At 40.2% G+C, this 24,615-nt stretch overlaps 1 protein-coding gene across 34 annotated transcripts in view; it reads right to left on the minus strand.

Moving 5' to 3' along the window:
• The window catches only part of SORBS2 (sorbin and SH3 domain containing 2), a 450,872-nt gene that overhangs the window by 73,457 nt on the left and 352,800 nt on the right, over positions 1 to 24,615 (minus strand). For 21 of the 34 annotated variants that reach the window (XM_073341803.1, XM_073341822.1, XM_073341809.1 and 18 more), the window contains 6 exons: positions 20,086 to 20,562; positions 12,612 to 12,753; positions 9,798 to 9,973; positions 3,218 to 3,284; positions 2,025 to 2,069; positions 597 to 783 (listed from right to left, as the gene is read on the minus strand). In XM_073341803.1, the coding sequence (XP_073197904.1) occupies positions 597 to 783; positions 2,025 to 2,069; positions 3,218 to 3,284; positions 9,798 to 9,973; positions 12,612 to 12,753; positions 20,086 to 20,562 (1,094 nt within the window). Of the gene's footprint in view, positions 1 to 596; positions 784 to 2,024; positions 2,070 to 3,217; positions 3,285 to 9,797; positions 9,974 to 12,611; positions 12,754 to 20,085; positions 20,563 to 24,615 lie in introns of those variants that run through there. The other 13 variants (XM_073341830.1, XM_073341827.1, XM_073341826.1 and 10 more) reach the window with 4 other exon arrangements.

Genomic DNA, 24,615 nt, shown 5'->3' on the forward strand with positions numbered 1-24,615 from the left:
CTTTAATAAATCCCTTCCTAAGGAGTGTCTCTGTCTGATTCATGTGAGCCCTCTACAACCTTTTTAATTTTACATGCCAGTAATCTGGTTTCATTTTGGTTTAGATGGAGCCCATCCTTCCTGTACAGGCTGCTCCTTTCCAAAAAGGTTCCACAGTTCCTAATAAACCTAAATCCCTCCTCCAAACACCATCATCTCATCCACACATTGAGATAATGCAATTTTTCTGCCTCTCTAACTGAGCCTGCGGGTGGAACTGGAAACATTTCAGATAATGCTATCATGGAGGTCCTGGACTTTAATCTCTTACCTAGTAGACTAAACTTGGCTTCCAGGACCTCTATCCTTCTTTTCCTATGTCACTGGTACCTAAATGTACCACGACCACTGGCACCTACCCGGCACTGCATATACGTCTATCTATATGTCTCAAGAGGACCGCAACCTTCGTATCTGCCAGGCAATTCACCATGCAGTTCTCCCGATGATCACAAACCCAACTGTCTCATGCTACTTCTACAGCCATTACTTTTATTAGTTGATTACAATGTTGTATTTACTATAGACTGTTTCCCCCTACCAGGAAATCTGCTTACTTTTCTAGTGTAGACCTCTCTCTTGGACGAAGTGGTGGGACCGGAGGTGGTACATGTGGAGGAGGTATCGGGGAGGAGACCTTAAAGGCATCAGTGCCATTGTCAGAAATACTTTTAGACAATGGTCTGTATGTCTGTGTCTTTGCAGCAGGGTGTGGCTGAGTGGGGAGGGATGGGCTGTAGCTACCTAAAGTAAAACAGAACATAGAAACAACCAAAATGCATCTCAGTAAAACACCAAACATTCATTTAACAAATCTGGGACATCGAAACCTTGTAAGTTTTAGAAACACATCGGTGAGTATTGTGTGCATTTTCAAATAATTATTATAGAACTATATATGGCCCCTCTTACCTGCCCCACCCCCAGAGGCTCAGGACATTACATGGGAATTAATCACCAGCTGGGGGGAGATAATGTCTGAGGTGCAATTAACTGCAACCTGTTATTAGTCCCGCAGAACTGTCCTGCCCTCAGCTGTTATTGGTGTCATAGGCTGAGAAGGAAAAAGAAATAGTCACGCCTTTTTCATTCTTTTTAATGAATGTTCTTTGGGTTTGTATGTAAGAGCATCTCTACATAATTAGATTTGTGGACAATTACCCAGACAAATGTCTTGGCTAAGCTCTCAAGAGTCCATTTGGGTCATGAACCTTGGATATACACACATATTCTTGATAACACATAAAATATCAGCATGGGAGCCCCATTGAAAGCAATATGAAAATTTAAATTAAAGAACTCTTAAAAGTGCTTTTTGCATAACATACAATACTTTGTGTGTGTAAATTTCATTCACATGATAAGGAGTTTTTGTTGTAGTAAAATATCTCTGCAGTATGATTCCCGTCTTCTGAAAGATTTGAAATTTATATATCTGTTATAGGAATAATATATTACTTTTTTAGTGCTAAATAATGTCAATTCCAGAATGAAAAATTAATAAGATAACAAAATAGAAGCATCATAATTTGGTATTCTTAATGTAGTATAATCTAAAAATATGGCAGTTGTATACAACATACTGCACCGTGCTTATCTTCATCTGTATATGTATTTACAGTTAACACTTTCATACTGCACTTTACTCTTTAGTTTAATATTCAAGACTCAAACTGTTCACTATCATTAGTGAGAATAAATATAATTTAGTCAGAGATTACAACATTACAGTATATCCCATCTGCACTGAGAGGGCCACATCTGCAGTACATGTCTGATTAATTCTGTAGTAAGAAAGAAACCAAAATGAGGCTTTGCCACATTTGGTGAACAAAGACACAAACATGCACAAACAGAAATAAAAAAGAATGATGAAATTTTGTTTGTTACACAAACTTAATAAGAGCAGGCCTAAGTGGTTAGCTACCACTGTTGCTTGCTAACACTAACAAAAGACTCATTGGAAGTGAGGGAATAACTCCTACCAGTATTATATGCATATGCAGCATTATACATGTCTGTGCCGTCGTCTATAAAGAGAAATATATATGTTACAGTAGTGCAATAGCTTTCAGTATATCATAGTAAGCAGCTTTGTCTTTGCAAATACAAACAGAAGATCAGTAGGCAATCAGCTCTCACCCCTCGTGTTTTCTGGAGTCTGTCTTTGCCCTTTACACTTATCACAGGCTATTTTTATCTTCCTATCTGAATGGCATATTGTTGCCATGACACCAGATTGCACAGTTACTGGTTCACCCCAAATTGTGAGTTATACTCATTCTTTTCTATTCAACCCCCATCTCATCCCAGCCATTCCCTCTCCTCTCTCTTTCCCCTTATTACAGGACAGCAACGTATCATTCCTACTATGAAAAGCAACTTCTTACATCTAGCAATGCTGTCCAGTGGCTAGAGCAGGGGACTGGGAGACATAATTTTGGTGTTTTTCCATTCTTGATCCTGCATTGATGTCGTTTATGACCGCAAGCAAATCAACCTAGCTACATCAATTTCCCAATCAGTAAAATTGGAATAATATCAACTCCCTCCCTCACTGAGGTATAATGAAGCATAATTATTGTTGTAAAGTGCCTTGACATCCTTGGATAAAAGGGAGAGTAAGCAAAAATATGATATTAATAAGACTAATCATATGTCAGAGGCTCCTTTTCTTCAAAAAATAATTTATTTAGAAATTAATAGGAGGAGAGAGGAAAATAAGTGAAGGCAGCATATTTCCTCATTCAGTAGGCCTCACTGTTCTAGCACATAGGAGCTCTGTAACAGAAGGTAGCAATGACCACCCTGTACCCAGCCAAGTCCTGGTCACTCAGACTGAAGATGGGTACAGGCAATGTTCCTTGCTGCTCAGAACATCTCACTGACCTCTTGTGCTGTACATGATCAGATAGGCTTTTCTCCTTTATTTTTTGTTAGTATTAAAAATAAATCCATCAGAAAAGTACATAGCCGTTTGCTGGAAAAACATTTCTGCGTAATAACATTCGTCACATTGACTTAGCTTGGAGAAATTCCCATTGGGCTCTTTTCAATATCTACAAGTCAGTGATCATAAGCTTTGTTATTATCAGAGAGCAAGCCACCAGAATGCAGGGAAAGTGCATTTCTTAATGCTACCAAAAGTTATGTAACAAATAGAAAAATGTATATTTACCAGGCTTGTGAACCATATGGATTTGCTTGAACATTGTCTTATACCAATCCTTTGGCCGGTCAACTGTCTAAATAAAATACAGTTTACAACAATTAGCTAAAGAAACAAAAAGATCAGTGGTGTCATGTTAGATCAAATTCATCTCCACTGTAATTCCACTGATTTGTAAAGAGATTCAGTAGGGATGAATTTGGCCCATTGTGGTTAGTCCCTTATTGATCCCTCCCACACACACACTTTCTTATTCACTGTACAGCTGCAAGGTTTCCTATGAATCTTTGACTCAGCCCTAAATATCTTTTGGAGTTTGGAATCTGCTCCTGGATACAAAGACAGTATTTAAGAATATAGGAATTGCCATTCCAGATCAGTGGTCCATCTATTTAATGCCCTGCCTCTGACAGTGGCCAGTACCAGATGCTTTATAGGTAAGGCCCTACCAAATTCACATCGTGAAAAATGCATCACGGACCGTGAAATCTGGTCTTTTGTGAACTCCTACCCTATATTATACAGATTTCACCCTATATTATACAGGTTTCTCAAAGTGGGGGTCCTGACCCCAAAAGAGGACCACAGGGGGGTTGCAAGGTTTTTGAAAGGGGGGGGGGCTGCAGCATTGCCACTCTTACTTCTGTGCTGCCTTTAGAGCTGGGTGGCCGGAGAGTGACGGCTGCTGGCCAGGCGCCCAGCTCTGAAGGAAGCACTCTGCCAGCAGCAGTGCAGAAGTAAGGGTGGCAATATCATATTATGCCATCCTTACTTCTGCGATGCTGCTAGGGACGGCGCTGCCCTTGGAGCTGGGCTCCCGGCTGGCAGCCACCGCTCTCCGGTAGCCCAGTTTTGAAGACAGAGGAGCCACCACTAGCATCGCAGAAGTAAAGGCAGCAATATCGAGACCCCCCTACAATAATCTTGTGACCCCCCATTCCCACAAACCCCTTTTGGGGCAGGACCCCTACAGGGACAACAATGTGAAATTTCAGATTTAAATATCTGAAATAATTAAATTTACAATTTTTAAAATCCTATCACCATGAAATTAACCAAAATGGGCCGTGAATTTGTTAGTGCCCTATTTCTAGGAAAGTGCAAGAAACCTAACAGTAGGCAATTACCAGCCCACAGGAAACATTTCTTCCTAACTCCAGGCAGTTAGTGGTGAACATGAAATTATCTTAAAATAAAATTGCTACTGAATACAGCTGTGGAAATTTTCATTACCTGTATAAACATCTTTTTTTAATGCTACTAGGAATTTGACCTTCATGACATATCGTGGCAATGAGTTCCATATGTTACTATTTTTACATAATGCATAATTATTTCCTTTTATCAGTTTTACATTTGTTGCTCTGGTCCTTGTATCAGGAGAAAGGATAAGCAGGAACATTCAATTTACCTTCTGAATACCACTCATTATTTGATACACCTCTCTGACGTTTCCTCTCATTCTTTCCTCTGAAAACACTGGGACTATTCAGTTTCCAATCTTTTTTCTTTGGAAATTTCTCCAGGCTTCTAACTACTTTCACCATCCATCTTTGAACCCCTTCTATTTCTGCAATATCTTTTTTGAGATAGGATGACCAGAACTGAAACAGTATTGTAGGTGAGGAGAGCTCACTGATTTATATAATAGCAAAATAACATTTTCAAGATTATTTTCTATCCTGTTCTTTTTATATCCTAGCATTTTGTTTGCTTTTGGTGACCACTGCTGAGCAATGAGCAGAGCTTCCTATTCAGATGTCTGCAATGAAGCCCACATTGCTAGATGAGTGGTGATAATTAATTTGGAGCCTCACAAAAGTTCACTATATACCTTGCAATGCGCATTACTTTCCATTTGCCATTGTTGAATTTTATCTGTTACCATGCTGCCCAGTCACATTCACCCACTGAAGTTCCCCAAAGTCTTCTCTAGTCCAAATTAACCTACAGAATTTGGACATCTGAATATTTATCACCTCACTGTTCACCATCTTTTTAAAGTCACTAATAAATATTTTAAAACAGCAGTTTGCTTACTTATGTTAAAAGAGGCACTTTTTTGTTGTTTTAAATGCTCCTTGCTATAGTCATTACCTTATATTTAACTCCTCTAATTTGTTAACCCCTAAAACTGCACTTTGAGGAGCTATCATTGTAAGTAACCGGACAGAAACTACTCCCTATCACAAAGCTTATCTGCAAGACTTCTTGTGAAAAAAATATTAGGTCTCACAAAATTGCTAATTGCTAACTCACAGGGATTAATTCTGATCTTGTTAACATTAATTCCCAAGGGTTGGTTATATCTCTGTACTTGCAAGACTCTGGGGAGGGATAATTGAGCTTGATTTATGAAGAAGCCAATGGACTCATGCCACCAACATCTCCCTGCTTGTACTGGGCCAGAAATGAGCCTCCAACTGAGTTTGAATGGATGGTGGTGAAAATCTATGGGAATTAATGCAAAAGTGTCACCATTCATCATTATGGTTATGTCCTCACAGTTTGCCAGAGAATGAAGGTGCATAGATGTCCCCAGGCCCAGTGCCCTTGCTGACAGTCACATCCCCTCCAAATCTATGGAAATCCAATCATGTAGAATACATGTGGAGAGGATTTCATGGGGCCAGGAAAGGGGGGGGGGGAGAACGGGACAGGACATGACATCATATCATTAAGTTTCAGTTCTCCTCTCCCAAACATGTTTTTGTTTACTTGAGCAGGTTTTGCCCTTCAATTCTCTGACCCTATGTTTTGGGAAATATTAAATGAGTTAAGGAGGGATAAATCAATTTTTTAAAATATAGTATTTCAATTTACATTAGCTAACTCCACAAGCCATGCATTACACTGTGAATTATCCAAGTTCACCCATGCATCTGGTCATTTTAGATACCATGCTGATTCACATGCACTGCATTTATTACAATTAAATGGTGAGACACAGTTATTATATTTGAATGAATAATCAAGGAAAAGATAGTAAAAAAGAAAAGAAAAATCTGCAAGTAGTACTTGGGAGACTCTGTAATCATTTTCAGTGTTGTAACAATCCATCAGAAAGCGCACAATTAAAGCAGGCATTTATGATTCTCAGTGGAGCTTTTTTCATTTTGCCCTACATTCTATTTCACGTATGAAGCAACCCATAATTAAACAGTGCTTTGTGTTAAAATGTTTCCTAATTATCAGTGGGTAAAATCCCTTAAAAGAAATCAGTTCTAGCTGGAATGTTCCATCATTGCGTAAGTGAAGGAAATCTGGTCAGACTGCATTTTGTTATTTACACACAAAAGAAAGGCCTCTTTAGTATACAGAATAATTTGATAGTTAACTGTGAAACAATTATTTTGGATACTGTGGATAAAAAATATGCAGTCACACTGCATTTTAGTGACTTTTTTCTTGGTTAGAACCATAGTAATGGTATTTAAATTTAGTGATGTCTAGTACAGTACCACTTTAATTTCTGCTTGTGGATACAGTTGATACTGCACATATTATATTTATTACTGTATTTAGGAAAATAGCCTAATTCACTTACTGCTTGATTTAAAAGTTCTGTTTCTTACTGATATGGAAACATTACATTTTGTGTTTGTAAATTCTTATTCCCAAATATTGGTATATTATAGAAGCTGAAGAAACAGAGATCTCCAACAACATAGCTAATGCTCAAATTTGAGGACATACATGATTAGATTCTTACAGTTATCTTGTTTTTCCTCATCCTCAAAGATTCAAACGCTTAGCAATAACACAGTATAGATACTATTTTGCTCCCAAACTAGCTGGATAATTTGAAAACTGGATTAAAATCACAGCTGACAATTTGACGGAAAACTCAACTTCCAAAGTTCCAAACTTCCAAAGTCTAAGTTTTTCTGCCCTGGCACTTCAAAATGCCGGGGGCTATACTGGTAGTTTGGTCGTATTGCAGTACCTTAACATGCAAGGGTCTGAGTGCCAGAATTTGGCTTACTCCCATGCTTCCTGGTTTGGCAGGGGCTGAAATACTATCAAGGCAACAAACTCTGATGCTGGGAGTAAGGAGAGCTTTGCAGTGATTGCTTCCAGTTTGAGAGACAGAAATGTGAAGGATGGATTTTGAAGACAGCTTCATCCAGCCTTTCTTGGCAGGACAGCACTGAGCTTTGAGGACTGGGGGCATAAAGGGAAAACGGGAGGAGATCATCAGCACTACATTCTGCAAAAAGTTTGTTTCTAAACCCTCATTTGAAAGCCTCTCTTTGTGCAGCACAGTGTCTCAATATACAATAGTTATGTTATTTACAATGAGGTGCAGTAGCTGAGCAGTTAAGGGGCTTGAGTACAATCCTGGAGGTTGTGGGTTCAAACTCACACTGAAAGACTTCCTCAAGTTCACCCAGCTACAAAATGGATACCTGATCCATAGGGTTAGAGAGATAAGGTGGGTGAGATAATATTTTTATTGGACAACTTCTAACCACAGAGTTAAGAAAGTCAAAGAGGGCTGGATGCAAGGCTAGTCACTTAACTCCCTCGTGTACTGTTAGCTTTGGAAACAGATACAGACGCACATTAAACCACATCAGCGTGATGAGCCATCTGTGGCTTGGGGCAGACTTTTTTAACGTTATCTACTACACTGGAACTCATGTTTACTGCACTCTGCAGGCAGCTGTCTTTTTAATCTGTAGAAGAAACTCTGAAACTTTCATTGTACTGCTGAGATAAGCTGAACTGAAACATCCAGGTCCCTCCACCAGAAGACTGAAGGGCAAGCTGGATATTTGGGTGCCCAATGACCCTTGGAAAACAGAGCAAGTGCTACTCTCCTGTTTTCCCTTGTTCACTGAAAACGCTGCCGTGGCACTTCTGTATGTTCCTGGATGGTGCTGCATTTCTGAGGGATGGGATGGTGCAGGACGTTTGCTGACACCACCACCACCTTCATTCTCTCACTGCTGGGATATGCTCAGATCTACACATCTTTAAAGTTTCTTTAAAGTGTATATTCAGATCAGTACCTTGAGAACTGACTCTCATTTCCAGCTAACTCCTGTGGGGTGTGAGGGAAGTGACAGCACACACACACACACTCTCTCACTCTCTTATTTACATGGTATATTCCTAGCAGACCGTAACTTTTAACTCACTCGGGTCATGAGACTCATTTACATAACAGTAATATTACAAGCTGCATAAGTTTTTGATGCAGCAGCACAGAGCTGAAAAGAAAGCAATCCCAAACTTGAAAAAAAAAAAGTCCAAATGGCATACATGAGTTTCAGAGAAAATCTTAAGAGCCTGAGACTATCAGATCTGGAAGTCAAATACACTGTTGGCAGCTTGCCAGCCACATTAAATACACTTGGGGGATTTCAGTTATACTCTTATATAATTAATATCCACCTTATGGAATCAGTCTGCTAGTCTTAAAAAAAGCACAACAAAACAATAACTTCCTACACAAAAGGCAGGGCCGTCTGCTTAGTAGGGATGGGAAGCTATAGCTTGGCTCTAATGCGAGTTACTCATTTTTTAAAAGCTTTCTATTGTATCATTTGTATATGCCGAAATCAAAGGAAAGGAACGCAAGAAATGCTAGAGTTTCCTCCTCCCCCTTACACAAAATATCCCAGTCTTACCACTTATTCTGAAATCTTTCCTATTGCTTTTCTCCATCAATTCCTGTTTTCCCCCTAATTTTTCAATCCAGTGAAGCAGCTCTTGGCAATTACACAACCCCATATGTCGGTGTTGGCAGGCAAAGTATATCCAATAGCTGCTACATCCGTGCACTTCACAAAGATTTCACCTGCAAGGGCTCTGCTGCTTTCATCCTGGCTCCCACTCTTCTTACTCTCTCCATCTAGCACAACACCTCTCCTCCAGCCAGGAAGGCCAGTGAGCTGCTCCTTTGTAGACTCACTGCTACTGTCTGGACCAGCCAGAAGGGGCTGCCCTGACAGCAGTGTGGAAAGAATGCTTCAGCATAGTAAAAACAAAACCATTCCGTCTGACATCCTGGGACAGCTCAAGCAGTGATTAGTGGCAAGTCATCAAACCTGGACTAATGACAATGAGAGGGTTTCCATGCTGCTCATTTAAAGATTGTGGAAAAGCATGGTGGGTCATGATGCATTTCACTGGGATAGTGGTCAAAGGGGTTATTACTGGATCAAGTCTGTTAATTTCAATACAGGAGCCATAGGGAAAAAATAGGCACCTGAGGTTTATTTGCTAATCGCAAAAATTAGCCAACTTTGCAGGTTTAGAATGACAAGACAGACAGGAAATGAAATTACAGCGTAACACCACAAAGGGCAGGGAAAATAATAGAAACAAGAACGAAAACTGCAGTTCTGACTATTTATAATGAAACTAGAACTATGAGGTTGCCCAATTATGCTTCCTGCAACACACAGTATTATATTCATGAGCCTTCTGATTACACATACTCTATTCCACATTATATAAGACTAGAAGAATGTGAAAAACCCATTACTAACAATCAGTTCATTGTCTGAGTTCTCTCTCTGTCACACACTCTCTCTCGCTCTCTCTCACACACAAACACACACTCCCTGGCATTTCCTACCGTTCTAATTGCTGTTGGGATTCCAGATTCATCTACCGGGCCAATCCCTGCATAATGTGGTGCTCTAATGACTGTGACTTTCTTCTCTTCCTCTGAAGATCTACAGATTGGTATTGTACTGGGAGTGGTGCTGCTGCCAACAGACTGAGCATACTGTGAGTATGTCTCTGTGGAGTCTGTAAAGATAATGCGACAGAATGTTGTATAGCGATAGAATAATCATACGTAGCACTTAGAGCACGCTTTACATTTTCAAAGTGCTTTACAAGCATTAAAGGAAATTTGATAACCACATCCATACAGAATACCTGATAATACTACACATTAGCCTGAGCAGCTGGGTTTAGTAGGATTTCCGCTGCAAAACCTTCTACTCAAGGAGTTACACATATGTGGATTATTTTGTTAACCTCTGTGCTGAGCTCAAAATCTCTCAGGTTAAGAGAGACTTTTTTTTTTTTTTTTTTAGGAAAAAACTTACAATATTTGAAAACAAAATTTGCTTTGCTGCTTTTAAGGGCTGGCTGAGGGAAGAGAGAGACAAACACACAGACAAACAAAACTCTTAGTGAAGCTAGCAGAACAGACTTTTTTTCTGTAAACTAAACTTGCCACTTTGCCATCCATACTATGAATGAGTGCTCTGCGGTAGTATGAACTCTTCTGCTCCCAGAAGCATGGAAGAGTTGAAAACAATTTCTGTTCTATATGTGTAGTAATGAATTTACTCAAACATTCCACAGAGATTTTCGGTACATATGTTGGATCCTGCTTTTCTGCTGTGAGAGAATTACCCAGGTAACTCCCTTTAATGTTACCAGCTTTGGAACTCAGATGAATTATGAGGTCTATAATGTTTTTTACAGATACTTTTCATCCTTACATTTATATTATATATAAATTATATAAAAAGGTATATATTAGTACCTTTATTTAAATAGCTTTATATGGCTAATATGCCATGTGCACATCAATAACTCTGCCTCTCCCTGTAGCAGACATGCCAATGAGCCACCTACATTAATTGAGGTGAAAACTGCAATCTGCTATTGGTTTTTGGTGCTGAAGATAATTTTGCAACTCCCTCCCCAACTGTTCTTTTAATTATTGAAATTAATACTAGCTACCACTACCTACCTCTAAAATTCACAGCAAGTCATTAACAAAAAGACACAATGTTAAGATGCTGGGACATGTCATATGAAGCCTTGTACTGTCATAAGGTGATGTGCTTAGATGTAATCTTGCATACAGAAGAAACATAACAAGATTCTCTAGTCATTCAGGCAACAGATTTCGGTGGCTAATTAGTGGGCCTTTATGACTATATAAGCATGGTTTGCAACAGCAGGTACTGTACTACCCACGTTTCTGCTGCAGGATGGCTGAAATTAGGCATAAAGCTAGATTTCTGGCACTGCTGGTGGAGACTATGACTTCCCTCCAATGCAGTAGGTATTGCAGTCTTTAATGTTTCACTAGAAGAACTGTGATATAACACAACAAAAGAGACTGTGATGATTTGCGGCTCTGAGTGTAATGTGAATATTTTCTCTCCCTCTTTATTGGAAAGAATTTGGATTTAACGCAACCTTTTCAGTTACTTAGTCTGAAAGCCTGTAAATATTCCAGTACGCATCTGTGTGTGTCAAATGTCGGAATATCTGGGCTTTTTTTCAAATATATATGATGCTAAATTTAGAAAACTTTTGAAATCTGATCTTATGCTCCTTGCAGGGCCCAATCTGTTGGCATCGAAGGGTTTTTGAGCATACAATGAATGTGAGATCTGGCCATTGTTTTGTAAGTCTCAGAAACTCAGAACCGCCCTGAGATAATGCTCTTAAAAATCATGTTCAAAAAGGACTGTCTAGGAACAATTTCTGAAGCATAGTTAATAAACACTCAGATCTCTAAATCAGATATCAGGTGTTTTTAAATGAACCTGTATTTTTGTCTGTGCAGATACACATGCTCAATTTTTGCTGTTATCACTTGTACACAGATGATATAGCATTTATACAATTCATAGATTTTAAGGTGAGAAGGGACAATTTTGGTCATCTAATCTGACCTCCCATGTAACACAGGAGCAAACTCATTATGCATATTGAAATGTTTTTGTGCATATAGTTTCTGAGTATGCAAATGTTGATGAGAAAACTGGAAAACCCACACGATTGCACATACAAAGATTAATGGAGAGACATTATGTTTGGTCTTATATGTGCTTTTTTGAAAACAGAAATCATTTTAGACTAAATTCCATGGGGCAGAGATCTTGTCCTTATGTTTGTAAAGTGTGATCTATTCTTATGACACTCTAAAGAATACACATGAAATTTTATTTGGCAAAGCTTTAAGCTTTTAAAATCTTAAGACCTCACAACCTGTGAGGAGGTGACTTCCACTGAAGATAGTGCAAATTGAGGGACCTGTAACTCAGCACCATGCAAAACTGGACCCTAATGCCTTAATGAGGATAAGGGACACCTAAGGGGATTTTGATACACATTCAGGAATATCTGAAAGTCATGCAGTTTTAATATACTCTCAATATAACCAGTGGAATTATTGCAAGAGTCACATATGTGTAAGAATCTTGCTTTAAAGTAATAAGACTGTAGTAAAGCCAGTTTAGGAATGTTATTGCGTCTAACAATAAATTGTATTGTTGCTTGTAATTTTCCCAAAGTACATGAATAGATAATACCTTTATTTATGTGGAATGCTCGGTAACTGTTTGCAGTTCTTGCCCCACAAATCAGAACATGTCGCATGATGTATAAAGTAAACATTATATGAAAGGCTTACCCATCTTCCTGCCATGCTGCATGATAATGTTTGAATTAAGTGAAGCTGGTGGAGAGTAAACTGAAGAAGGGGAAAAAGGCCTTTGAAAGTGACTCATTGGACTGGCAGCAGTGCCAGCGTTCCCATTCACTGTTATCTGGGCCTGAGAGAAACAAAACAATATCCCATTAAAGTACATACAAAGCTCTCTGAGTACCATCGCAAATAAAGGATGATGCAAGACCATCAACCACAAGACAATGCCCAGTTGTTAGGTACTTAGCCGCAACAGGGATCAGTATTCACTGAAATACAAAACTCATCATAGGAGGAGTGCAATGTGCTCTGTATGAATCTCTGCCTCCCCCTTTGTCCTTATAAAGGTCTTGTATGAAGAATGCTGGAGTCATGGGAAGGGGACAGAAGGACTATGGTCAAGGCAGCAGGATGAGCTGCATAAAAAATATCTGCATGGATCTAACGTCAGTATAAAATGAAGGTGGCAGTGAAACTTGCTCTCATCACGTAACAAAGGCTGCCTCAGATCACTCACTTTAACTTGGATTTTAACTTGAAGAGTGGTCAGTTTGGATGAGCTATTACCAGCAGGAGAGTGAGTTTGTGTGTGTATGGGGATGGGGAGGATGTGAGAACCTGGATTTGTGCAGGAAATAGCCCAGCCTGATTGTCATGCACATTGTGTAAAGAGTTGTCACTTTGGATGGGCTATCACCAGCAGGAGAGTGAATTTGTGTGGGGGGGTGGAGGGTGAGAAAACCTGGATTTGTGCTGGAAATCACTTTAGATAAGCTATTACCAGCAGGACAGTGGGGTGGGAATAGGTATTGTTTCATATTCTCTGTGTATATATAAAGCCTGCTGCAGTTTCCACGATATGCATCTGAGGAAGTGAGCTGTAGCTCACGAAAGCTTATGCTCTAATAAATTGGTTAGTCTCTAAGGTGCCACAAGTCCTCCTTTTCTTTTTGCGAATACAGACTAACACGGCTGTTACTCTGAAACCTGTCACTTTAAAGGGACAGCTTGTTCCACATACTTAGCTCCCACTGACATTAGTGGAACTGTGTATGCAAACTGAAGGGGAAAGGACATAGTGAGCTGAAACTTCTTTGAAAGGTGGCACCCAGCACATGGGCAACTGTGAGATGCTTGTGTGTAATGTATATTATAGCAAAAAAAAGTGCATCAATGCATCTTGTAAACAAAAAACAAGTAAGCAGTACAATAAGGGATTCTGTTGACATCACAAACCAGTTGAACTTTGCTCTCAGAGAGTTTCTCTAAAGCAATGTGTCCTATTCCACCACCACATGGCTTTAGACCTCCACAGCTGGGCTGCCACACTACAGTTGGAGAGTTCTACAAAGGTTATAGAGTCGAGAATCTGAAAAAATAAATCCATTTATAATAGCCAATCATTAATTTCATTTTAAAAAGATGGCAAGGCTGCGATTTTCTAGGTCTCTTTTTCCATGCAATTATTTTTAAAACTCTAAACAAAATTATGAGCATTGAAAACTACCTTTGTCTAGTTTTGTATAATAGAGAACAATTAAAGAAGAATGGATTTATGTTCTACTTCTGTTGAAAGCTGTGGTTGTGAAATATGAAGGTAAGGGTGTGAAGCAGAAAAGCAAGGAACAAGAAGCCTCAGTTTTAAAAAGAATGTACATTATTGCTAGACTCTTTATAAATGAAATGTGGTTCATTCTCTCCTGTGATATAAGAAGTGACTGGCTTCACTCTCTCCTGTAGTTTAAGAAATGGGCATTTTGGGGATCGGTAATTTTAGGCTTCTTTTTACATCTCACACCCCCATCCCTCCTACAACCTCAATAGGAATTGCAGTTGTGTAAGAAAAAGAAGATCTAGCTCCTAAGTATATGTCATCAGAACTCCTGAATGCATTCAGAGCATTACATTTTATGGAGATCTTTTAGAGGTAAATTGAGTAGGTAGCTGAAGTTAAGGTTGTGCGAATGTGTCCATTAGAGCTTGCCTGCCCAGATTTGTTCCTGTAGAAATGCAGGAACATACATTTAAACAGATTTTTTTAAAAATGCATTGATTTATTGTAAATGTGTTTTCTTCTAAATTCCTTAAAAAACAGTTACAATGAAATAACTCAAATAAAGGTCTGATTTTCAAAATATCAAAATCCTAGGGCATGTGTGTGCATGCTTAATTTGAACTCACAACTGTCACATTTATTCATACACGTCGAGTGTTTACACATGCAACTGTCCAGTAGGATGTCCGCCCCTTTATTGTCAGTTGTCAGGGCCCAACTGGCTGAGATGACTATTGAATATTCTAGTATCACGTGCACAGCATTGTGTTTTAAAAAGAACTTGAGTATGGTCACTGGAATATAGGCCATTATCACTTTACAGAAACACTCTCTATCAAAAATGTCCCTGGCCACAGCAAGTTGTAGCCCAACTCCTGATAGGACACCTGAGCAGTAGTATTCCACATTGGTGCTTTGTGCCAGTCACTGACTCTTGATAGGACTTCACATTCAGTCTAAGATCCTACACCTGAACTACTGCACTCTATATAATCCCTCAAAAATACTTCTAGCCATAGGAACGCAAGAGCTGGATGAACCCTGAGAGACTATTTCAGGAGCTAGGGAAAGGTTATTTTCAGCTGAGGCCCACTGGATGTGAGGCACCTTCCTTTTTCCTAAAACCAGAGCGAGCCCAATCTCTCCTATTATAGAACTAAATGTAACTATCTCTTTGAGAAGACCCGCTCCCAATAGTGGAGGGTATGCACACATACGCATGCCTACAAACACCTGCCCCATACACACTTCATAAGATTTTCTTCTTCTGGTTGGAGGAACAGAATTAACAGATCATTTGTGGACTGGAAAAATTATTCCTTTAAATTTCTGTATTAGGCACTTAGGTTCTACAGTGATGGACACTTTACAAATGCCTGTGACAGACAGTGAGATAAGACAGATTGGACAGATGCCTCGATACTATTTGGTAGTCAGATATGATGATGGGGGCCTTACCTAGCTAGACAGACATCAGGAATGACTGTACATGACAGACATAAAAATGTGACATTCTTGTTCCATTGTTACCAGGGAAAGTGGTTGCCTTGCTGTCATGAAACATCAAATCAGCAAGTTTATTGGTGTTGTGCAAGCTCTCTGGAAGCCTCTATGGCATCAACAACACATATCAACTTGGATAAGATGTGAATCTATCAAACAGCACTGGCTTCTGTCCTTTTGTATGGCTCTGAAACCTAGGCCACCGCAGAGGTGCAAATGGGCCAGCTGGACATTTTTGATGTGAAACAGCAATGATGTATTGAAGACATATGGTGGTTTCATCACGTTATGAATGAGGATGTCAGGCTTTGGACCAACCAGCTTCCAACGTCTTCCAGAGTGACTCAATGCCAGCTCAGGTAGCTTGGCCATCTGTTCCATATGTTGGAGTTCATACCAGCCCGCCAGCTTTACACATTTGATCTAGCAAAAGCTGGATGAAGAAGACATTGCATATGCTGGAGGGATGGCATGGCTTCCATCCTTGACTGCCTCAGCCTTAATATAGACCAGGCTGCAACCAGCAGGAGACCAGGCTTACTGGAAAAGGGTGATCTGAAGTAAACACTCCAAAAGCAGGAGAATGAAAGAATAAATTCTTGTTCTTTTGTGCTAGAAATCTTACAGGATATTAATATTTGCTTATATCCCTCAGCTAAAACTACTTGTTAGTGATTAACAGAATTTCCCTTTGAGCAAATACAATGTGAACACTGTCATTGCTATTGAGCTTCAGCAGCTGATGTATTTTACACCCATGAGAGGGCTTGTTTTTTAAAAGCTAGCTCTGAGAAGTTGCTGGTCAACAGTGCCCTGCCCTCAGAATCACTGAGTAACCAATGATGCTTTTTCTGATATGATGCTTGTATTTTAGGGCCCAGTCCTGAGTGGTGGTGTGTGCCCTCATCTCCCATTTAAATCAAAGTTTGTGTATGCTGTCTGGTAAATTTTAGATTTTGTACTCATATGTATTTTTTTTAGAAGAGTGAAAAAGGCAGAGAAAACAACCAATTTGTCACCAAAATACAGAGGTAGCTGGGGCCTGCTAGAATCCCATATTCCAAATTTATCTCAAAGTTATGCCTTTTCTCACTCTTGCCCCGTTCACTCTTTGCCCCATTATACTACACTTGGGCTCTCCTTGTGGAAGAGCTTTCTACTTCTGTTGACTGGGAGCCAAACTGCCTAGGTGCAGGTACCTCCCAACCAGGTGACAGGCAGAAGGCTGATCATCTCTTCATCCCCTGAGCCAGGCACCTCATTAGACTCTTACGTTCAGAAGGAGCAGCTGCCTTCAGTTCCCACTCAGAACAGCTGAGATGGAGCCAGGTGGGACAGGAGCCACCTGCTGATTCTTAGAGGCAGTGAGCGAAAGGAGAGAAGACTTGATTACAGAGGTCTGAGCAGCTGGAGAGGTGTTGTGCAGCAGTGCTACAGCCACCCCCAGCGTCCAGGACATTGGCTATGACTGAAAATACTCAGGATCAATTCTCCAAGCCTGTGATAGTCTTAGCTAAACTGGGTTTTTAGCAGCTACGGTGAGATATAACAACTCTCACACGTGTCACTTACAATTTCTTTTGTTTTCATATTTTAAAACTACACAAAAGATAGATTTCTGTGAAAAGAACTTTAAAGAGAAATCGTTATAATAGGGTTAAACTTGAGAGAAAATTTTTCAAAGCCCTTTATTTTGCCAGTTATTCTCTGTATTTGTTACTACAATTCCAAATACACGCACTTGAATAAGAGCTTTGCTTTACAACTCATCTCTTGCCTTAGGCTTTCACAAAGACCTAAATCAGTGGCTAAAGCAATAGCTCTAATTTAGCATTGTGTTTGCTGCAAGTTTATGTAGTTAGAGAATACAGACTGTAGGTGAGAGATTTCAGAGTAGCAGCCGTCTTAGTCTGTATCCGCAAAAAGGAAAGGAGGACTTGTGGCATCTTAGAGGCTAACCAATTTATTTGAGCATAAGCTTTCGTGAGTTACAGTTCACTTCATCAGATGCATTCAGTGAGCTGTAGCTCACAAAAGCTTATGCTCAAATAAATTTGTTAGTCTCTAAGGTGCCACAAGTCCTCCTTTTCTTTGAGGTACTATAGTTTTTCACTGTACTTTGAATAGCAAATAACTGTATGGTATCTGCTGGCTACTGTGGACTTTATAACATTGACCACTTTAGACTTACTGAGAGGAGGAACAGGTTCAAGTAAGATATACAGTGGTCACTATTAAAGTCTGCTTTGCCAACAGTAGCTATATAATGGTGCTTGAGATATTACAGCTTTTCACTACATGTAGAATAGGAAATAACTGTGCTTTCTCAGAGACCATTTTGTGGTAATATTGAGTAAATGCTGAACATACTGGGACTGGACACAGCAGCTGTCAGAGAGCTACAAAACTTCTTGTAAACTGTTGGATGGTGTAAGACCACCCAGTCCCTACTGTTCCTCCAGTGATTGTGTCCTCCATGAAAGAAAAGGAGTCACCCTTGAGCAGGTTAGTGTCCCCACCTCAGGAGATGGAGTCAGTACTAGAACACCCATGCCTGCTGCCAACCTTCCTATCAACTTCCCAGCTCCTGGAAACATTTGCAGTCATCTAACCCCTCTTCAGTAACCCTCTTCAATAGGTGGAGAAAAGGCGGGGAGGAAAGGTTGGTAACAGAAGCAGTGGCTCCTCGTCATCTCAGTAGTGGCTCCTTGCAGCAGCCCGCTCTCTTTGTGGGGCTCCCAGACTGGTTCTTCTTTATGTTCTTCAGAGGGAGGCTCCTTCTTCCCCCTTCCCCATTAGGGATGAGTAATTTTTGTTGGCAGTTAAAGGGACAGATGGCACTGAAAAGATGTCTATCCATCTGGCCTCATGCTAACAAGGATGACTGTGGCTAAGGGTGGAAGTGGCTGCCAGATCACAGATCTCCATGAGGGAAGATTGGCCAAAAAATAAGAGGTGGTAGGGCTAGCAAAAAAACAGATCATGATCTTTTTAACATACCAAAAATATTGTTCAAAAAGAACAAATACAATTGTTTGCACATAAATGTAGGCACCTGACATTCCCCTGAGTTTGTTGGTTAAAGTCTGTGTTGATGCTCTTTTATCTGTGTATTGTCTAATCTTTGCTTACAACTAGGAGGCAGTAAACAGATTTGTAGTTCCAATGCCTTGAAATTTTTATGTTTCATGGGTGGGAATTACTGGTTTTACTTGACATGTCCATAATTTTGTCATATAATATAAAAAGCATTCAGCACATTGAACCCCAACTCTTCAAAGTGATTATTTGCAACTTTGGGGTAAAACTGTTCTTAAAAAGACATATTATTTTAAAGTGACATTTATAGTAAGTTAAAATTTGCTGTTGTTACTACATGTAAATGATAAAACAAAAAAGCTTTGGTCAAAGTTATAAATATGGCAACATTTTGACACAGTAGAGCTCTGGTCTCAGCTTATCATCATGTCATCAGAGAACCCCCACTAAGAATATTTATAGTTTTGTAATTCAGTGATCTGTTATTTAATCGAAATATGGGACCAATTCTGATTCACCTTAATCATACATGCAGTTCCCTTGAAGTAAACAGAAGTACCTACATGGGTAAAGTGAGCAGAATTTGACCCATATTCTATACCTTTTTGTTTATCTATACATATATAAATATACATATACTATACATTATATATAAACACATATGTATTTAGACTTGGTTATTTTCCTTGAGTTACCCAGAGAAAGTGCAGCCCTGAAAAATAACAGAATTCCTAGGATCCAAATCTAAGATTATTTATACAGTTCATTCCTGTAAAACAACTGTGCTTAAGAAAGGGAACCGTTAGTTAGAGGAGATAAAACAGAAACAGCTTCATGCAGTCAGTGGTCATGGCTAGGGGAAAACAAGGTTGTGTTAAGTATTCTCATCAACCCTATTAATATGAATCTCTGAGGTATATTAGTGCCTGACAGATGTACCTCAATGATAGCTGAAAGCTAGTTTTCAGCCTCTCTCAAAATTCAACCTGTGCATTCTTTCAGTACGGCAACTAATTAAATATTTTAAAGTAGATCAGCTTAAATTCCTCAGTCTGCTTTCCTTTAACATATTTGGACTGAGTGATAAGAGTGAAGTTGGCCATTAGTTGTAAACAAACTGTTCACTATATCTTAGTTGAAATTAGAGTTACAGAACAAATTGCACAATTTTGAGTGGCTTTTACGGAATCTGTCATTACTATAGTAAATTACTGTAGTAAAACATATTACCAGACTGTGCAGAACCTGAATAAACAACTGACACCGTTCTCATACGAGTAATGGGATAACAGACAAGAATTAGTTCTTTTCCCCTTTGGCAACCTGTTTGAACAAACTGGAGGAAAAAGGAAGGATAATTACATGAGAAGTGGCAGCAGTGGTGGTTAAGGTGGTGCCATCTGACACAGCAGACATCTGGCTCAAGGTTGGGGAAGGTGATTCAGAACAGTCAGTAGTATCATAGTTACAAGTCTGCAGCTCATCTAGAATGGCTGTGGAGGACTCGCTCACCGTGCGAGAGGAGTACTCACTCATGGCAGAGTCTGTGATTACAGAGGCTGTTTCATTCCTGTGGATAGTATTTTCAGGAGCTAGGAAAGGGTATTTATATGAAAAATGTGAGAGGGCCAGGGTTTTATAAAAGCGTGAAGGCAAAAAATCATCAAGCGTTGGCAAAATAAATGATGCTAGGTGGGTGCCACTGTCTGGTGAGAAAGAGGTTCTGTTAACTGGTACCACAGAAGGAGGAGGCAGTGAAGAAACTTCTGTTGCTGTTTGTCTGTGTGTCTGTGAAGCATTTACCTCCATCACATTGGCAGTTATTTTCTGGTTTCCAAGCTGAGTTATGAGAAAAAAAATAAGAAAACATATTACCAAATTAATACAAACTTTCCCTTTGCCTTTTGCTGTGTGTAGGCAAGCTGCAAAACACATGCTTTTAGCTGTCCGAGGAAGTTCACATTCACATGGATTAGGAAATAAATCAACCACACTCTATATTAAAAAAGGAAAACATGAAGGAAATGAACCTGTCAAGTATTATTGGAAGCAAAGCCAGTAACCAGAGTGTGCTAGGATGAATATTCATAATGTGTTCCATGTTTTCATGTTTTGAGTTGAGATTTGAATAGGGTCACACTTATATACATTGGAGAGTGTCACTGTTAATTCATCAGCTTGTTTGATTGTCACAAAATACATCTTTCCTCCTCTGCGAATAATAGAGGTTTCCATCAGATCTTTTGGAAACAGAGCATAATATGGATTAAAAGGGGACAGAATTAATTCAAACACTAATATCAAACATTCACATTAGTTGTGAGAAATGGATTGTGGAGTTTTTGCTTCTGGGAACCAATTACATTTTTTTTCACTGCCTCATTGACAAAAATAAATTTTGATAGTCCTTGAATATCAACCCCTGGAGGCACCCTGTAAACCTACTGGAGCACCACATGTATAAAGGAAAAGAGCCCACTTGTTAGGGTTTTCTGGTTTAAATGTGAGAAGAAGCAGGAGGGATGGTGAAAGAGAGCTGGATAGGGAAGGTTTAATATCAAAACAAATATATTGCTTGGTTGGCTTCAAAATTATAGTGGTGGTATTCTTAAGAAAACAAGGCAACATCTTTAAATGACAGTGCTTCTGAAAATTTGCCACATACTTGATGAGCTTTGTTTTCTGATGATTGGTAACAGACATAACATATTGGGCTTGAACTAATCCAGAAACTCACTTTTTGTACCAGCTTCTCCCATCTCAATTAAAGTTGCATGAAAATCATACTGGCAACAACCCCTTGTTAAGCAGGCATACAAAACCTCTCCATGCTGTCTGCCAACCGCACGTTTTCTATAAGTTAGTGACATGTTATATGTGAAACTGAAACATTTTAAAATAATGCTGCTTATTTCAACACTAATGATTTCACTTCTCAGAGGGCTAAGGAGCTGCTGAATCACTCTAGAGAAAGGATGCTGAGGATATTCAAACAATATAAATTTTAGGACAATATTATACCACACACTGATTACCATTAAAAATAATCAACAGTTCCCACTCTGTTGTCAGACATACACAGTTATTTCCTATCTACAGGAATCTGTAACTCTCATCTTTTGAAAATGTTTTAATCAGGCAGATTTTGGTGAGCATTTGAAATGGACTTTTTATCCACAGTCTAAAAATATCATTTAAAGCCTTTATAGCATACTTGGTACGAAACCCAGATTGTGCTGCTTATGAGAGTTCATTAAGAGTCCAGTTCTATAAGAGGAAGTTACTCACTTTGTGCAATACTGGTAGTTCTTCAAGATGTATGTCCCTGTGGGTGCTCCACTGTAGGTACATGTATGCCCCAGCACCTCTAATTGGAGAATTTTGGTAGCAGTGTTCGTTCAGCCCACACATGTGCTCTCCCTCCCTCAAGGTCTGCCTTGAGGCTAACTAGTGCTGTGCGGGCAAACTGCCCTCAGTTCCTTCTCCACTGCAGAGCCCCTTGTCAAGACCTGTGAAGTAGAGGGGAGGAGGGCAGGTTATGGAGCACCCATAGGGACACACATCTCGAAGAACCATCATTACTGCACAAAGTGAGTAACCACTTCAAGTAGTAGTATCCCGTTGGGTGCCCCACTGTTGGTCACTCCACAGCAGTAGCCTCCCTGGAGGGCTGGGGCTTCGGAGTGGAGTCTGTTATTGACAATAGTACTGTGGAGCGGAAGTTGGCATCAGAGGCGGAGTCTCGATTAATTGTATAGTGTTCTGCGAAAGTTTGGACAGAGGCCCAAGTTGCTGCCCTGCAGATTTCTGAGATGGGGACATCATTAACAAATACAACTGGAGGTAGAAACGGATCTCATAGAATGCGTGCAGATCACTGATGGGGGCAATAGGTTACGCTCATGGTAACTGTGGTTAATTCAACTGGAGACCCATTTGGAGAGTCTTTGAGCTAATATTGTGGAGCCTTTGAATTTTTCTGAGAACAGAAGGAAGAGTTTAGGGGACTTCCTAAAGTCCTTAGTCCTGTCCAAATAGAATGCTAGGGCTCTCATAACATCAAGCATATGAAGAATTGCCTCCCTGTTGTCACAATGTGGTTTTGGAAAAAGGTAGGGAGGTGAAAGAGTTGGTTCATATGGAAGGACAAGGTTATCTTGGGGAGGAATTTCGGTTTTGGTCTCAGGGTGATTTTGTCTTAAAAAAAAAGACTACTCATGATGGGAGTGCCATCAGTGCCACTATTTCTCCTACTAATAGAATCACAGAATCATAGGACTAGAGGAGACCTCAAGAGGTCATCAAGTTCAGTCCCTTGATCTCCTGGCAGGACTAAGTATTATCTAGACCATCCCTGACAGGTGTTTGTCTAACCTGCTCTTAAAAATCTCCTATGATGGAGATTCCACAACCTCCCTAGGCAATTTGTTCCAGTGCTTAACCACCCTGACAGTTAGGAATTTTTTCCTAATGTCCAACCTAAACCACCATTGCAGCAATTTAAGCCCATTGCTTCTTGTCTATTTGTCATACAGAGATAATAGCCATTAGAAATGCTTTCTTCATGGACAGGTGTGGAAGGGAGCAAGTGACCATAGGTTCAAAGGATGGTCTAGTCAAGGTTCTTAGAACCAGACTGAGATCCCACGTTTGTGTGGGTGGTCTAATGTGTGGGAAGAGGTTTCCCATGCTCTTAATGAATCTGCATGTTGTTGCTGATCACTGACTCCCCGCTGGAATAGGGTCTGGCTGACAGGGTCGCTGAAGGAGAGCTCTCTGGTGCTAATGGTGATTCTGGGGAATGAGACATGCTCTGTATTAGAGCTCTGGTACTGTGTAGCAGGGATTCTAGTTCCTCCATGATCATAAGGTCCCTAGGGAAGCAGGAACTGCTGCAGTCCCTAGAGAAGCAGGAACTTCTACAATCCCGCTGTTGCACTTGGTGCTGTTAGGGATTGCCAGTGCTGACTCATCGGCACTGATTTTTTTTGTGGGAGGCATGTTCCAACAAGGGCTACTTTGAAGCACTCAGTGCCAAGGATGTTTTTGTGGTGCTGATTTAGTAGAGTTGGTACGGTCTCTATTCTTGTCTCTGGCAGGTGGTGATGCTGCTTCAGAGCCTTTGAATCTCGGGTCTTTAGGCATTGTGGCAGAGCTTGCACCTGGAGGTCTGTGTTTCTTTAGGGTCCTGAGGCCCAGAACCGTTGGTGCCACAGTGACCAAACGTGCCAAGGATCTCCTCTGGCTGGTCAGGAGCTCTGTTTGGGGGCCTGCAGCCCTTTTCCTGGTGGCTCTGTGGGGGGAGTCAGCTGACTTTATCTGCAGTTCTCCCTCTCTGGAGGTTGATGGGTCTGGGGACGAGTCTTTTCCAGGATGCAGATCAGGACCGTGGTCAGGTGCCCATTTAAGAGCACCCTCCACGAGGAGTTTCAGCTTTAGCTCTCGGCTCTCTAGGGACCTATCTTTCAGCTGTTGGCAGAAGTTGCACTTCTGTGGGATGTGTCCCTCTCTGAGGCACCAGATGCAGCAAGAGTGTCTGTCTCCCACATGAGTTGCCTCCCTATAGGAGAGGCTCCTTTTAAAACCGGGAGAAATGGGCATGCCCCTAGGGGGGCAATCCCAAAACAAAGGTGGGAAAATGGGTCGAAAAAATTTTTTTTTAAATAATTGAAGAAAAGAAACTTTAAAGATACTGCAACAAAGAATGGAAACTCTAAAGAGAGCTATAAACTAACACTATCCAGATATAAAGTAAGTGAATAAACTGGACTGAGACTCGCTCTGTCTCAGGCCAAGGGCAGTTGTGAAGGAACTGAGTGCGGTTCGCCCATGCCGTGCTAGATAGCCTCAAGGCAGACCATGAGGGAGGGAGGGTGCATAAACAGGCTGAAG

The sequence above is a fragment of the Lepidochelys kempii genome, chromosome 4, assembly GCF_965140265.1.
Source record: "Lepidochelys kempii isolate rLepKem1 chromosome 4, rLepKem1.hap2, whole genome shotgun sequence".
Lineage (NCBI taxonomy): Eukaryota > Metazoa > Chordata > Testudines > Cheloniidae > Lepidochelys > Lepidochelys kempii.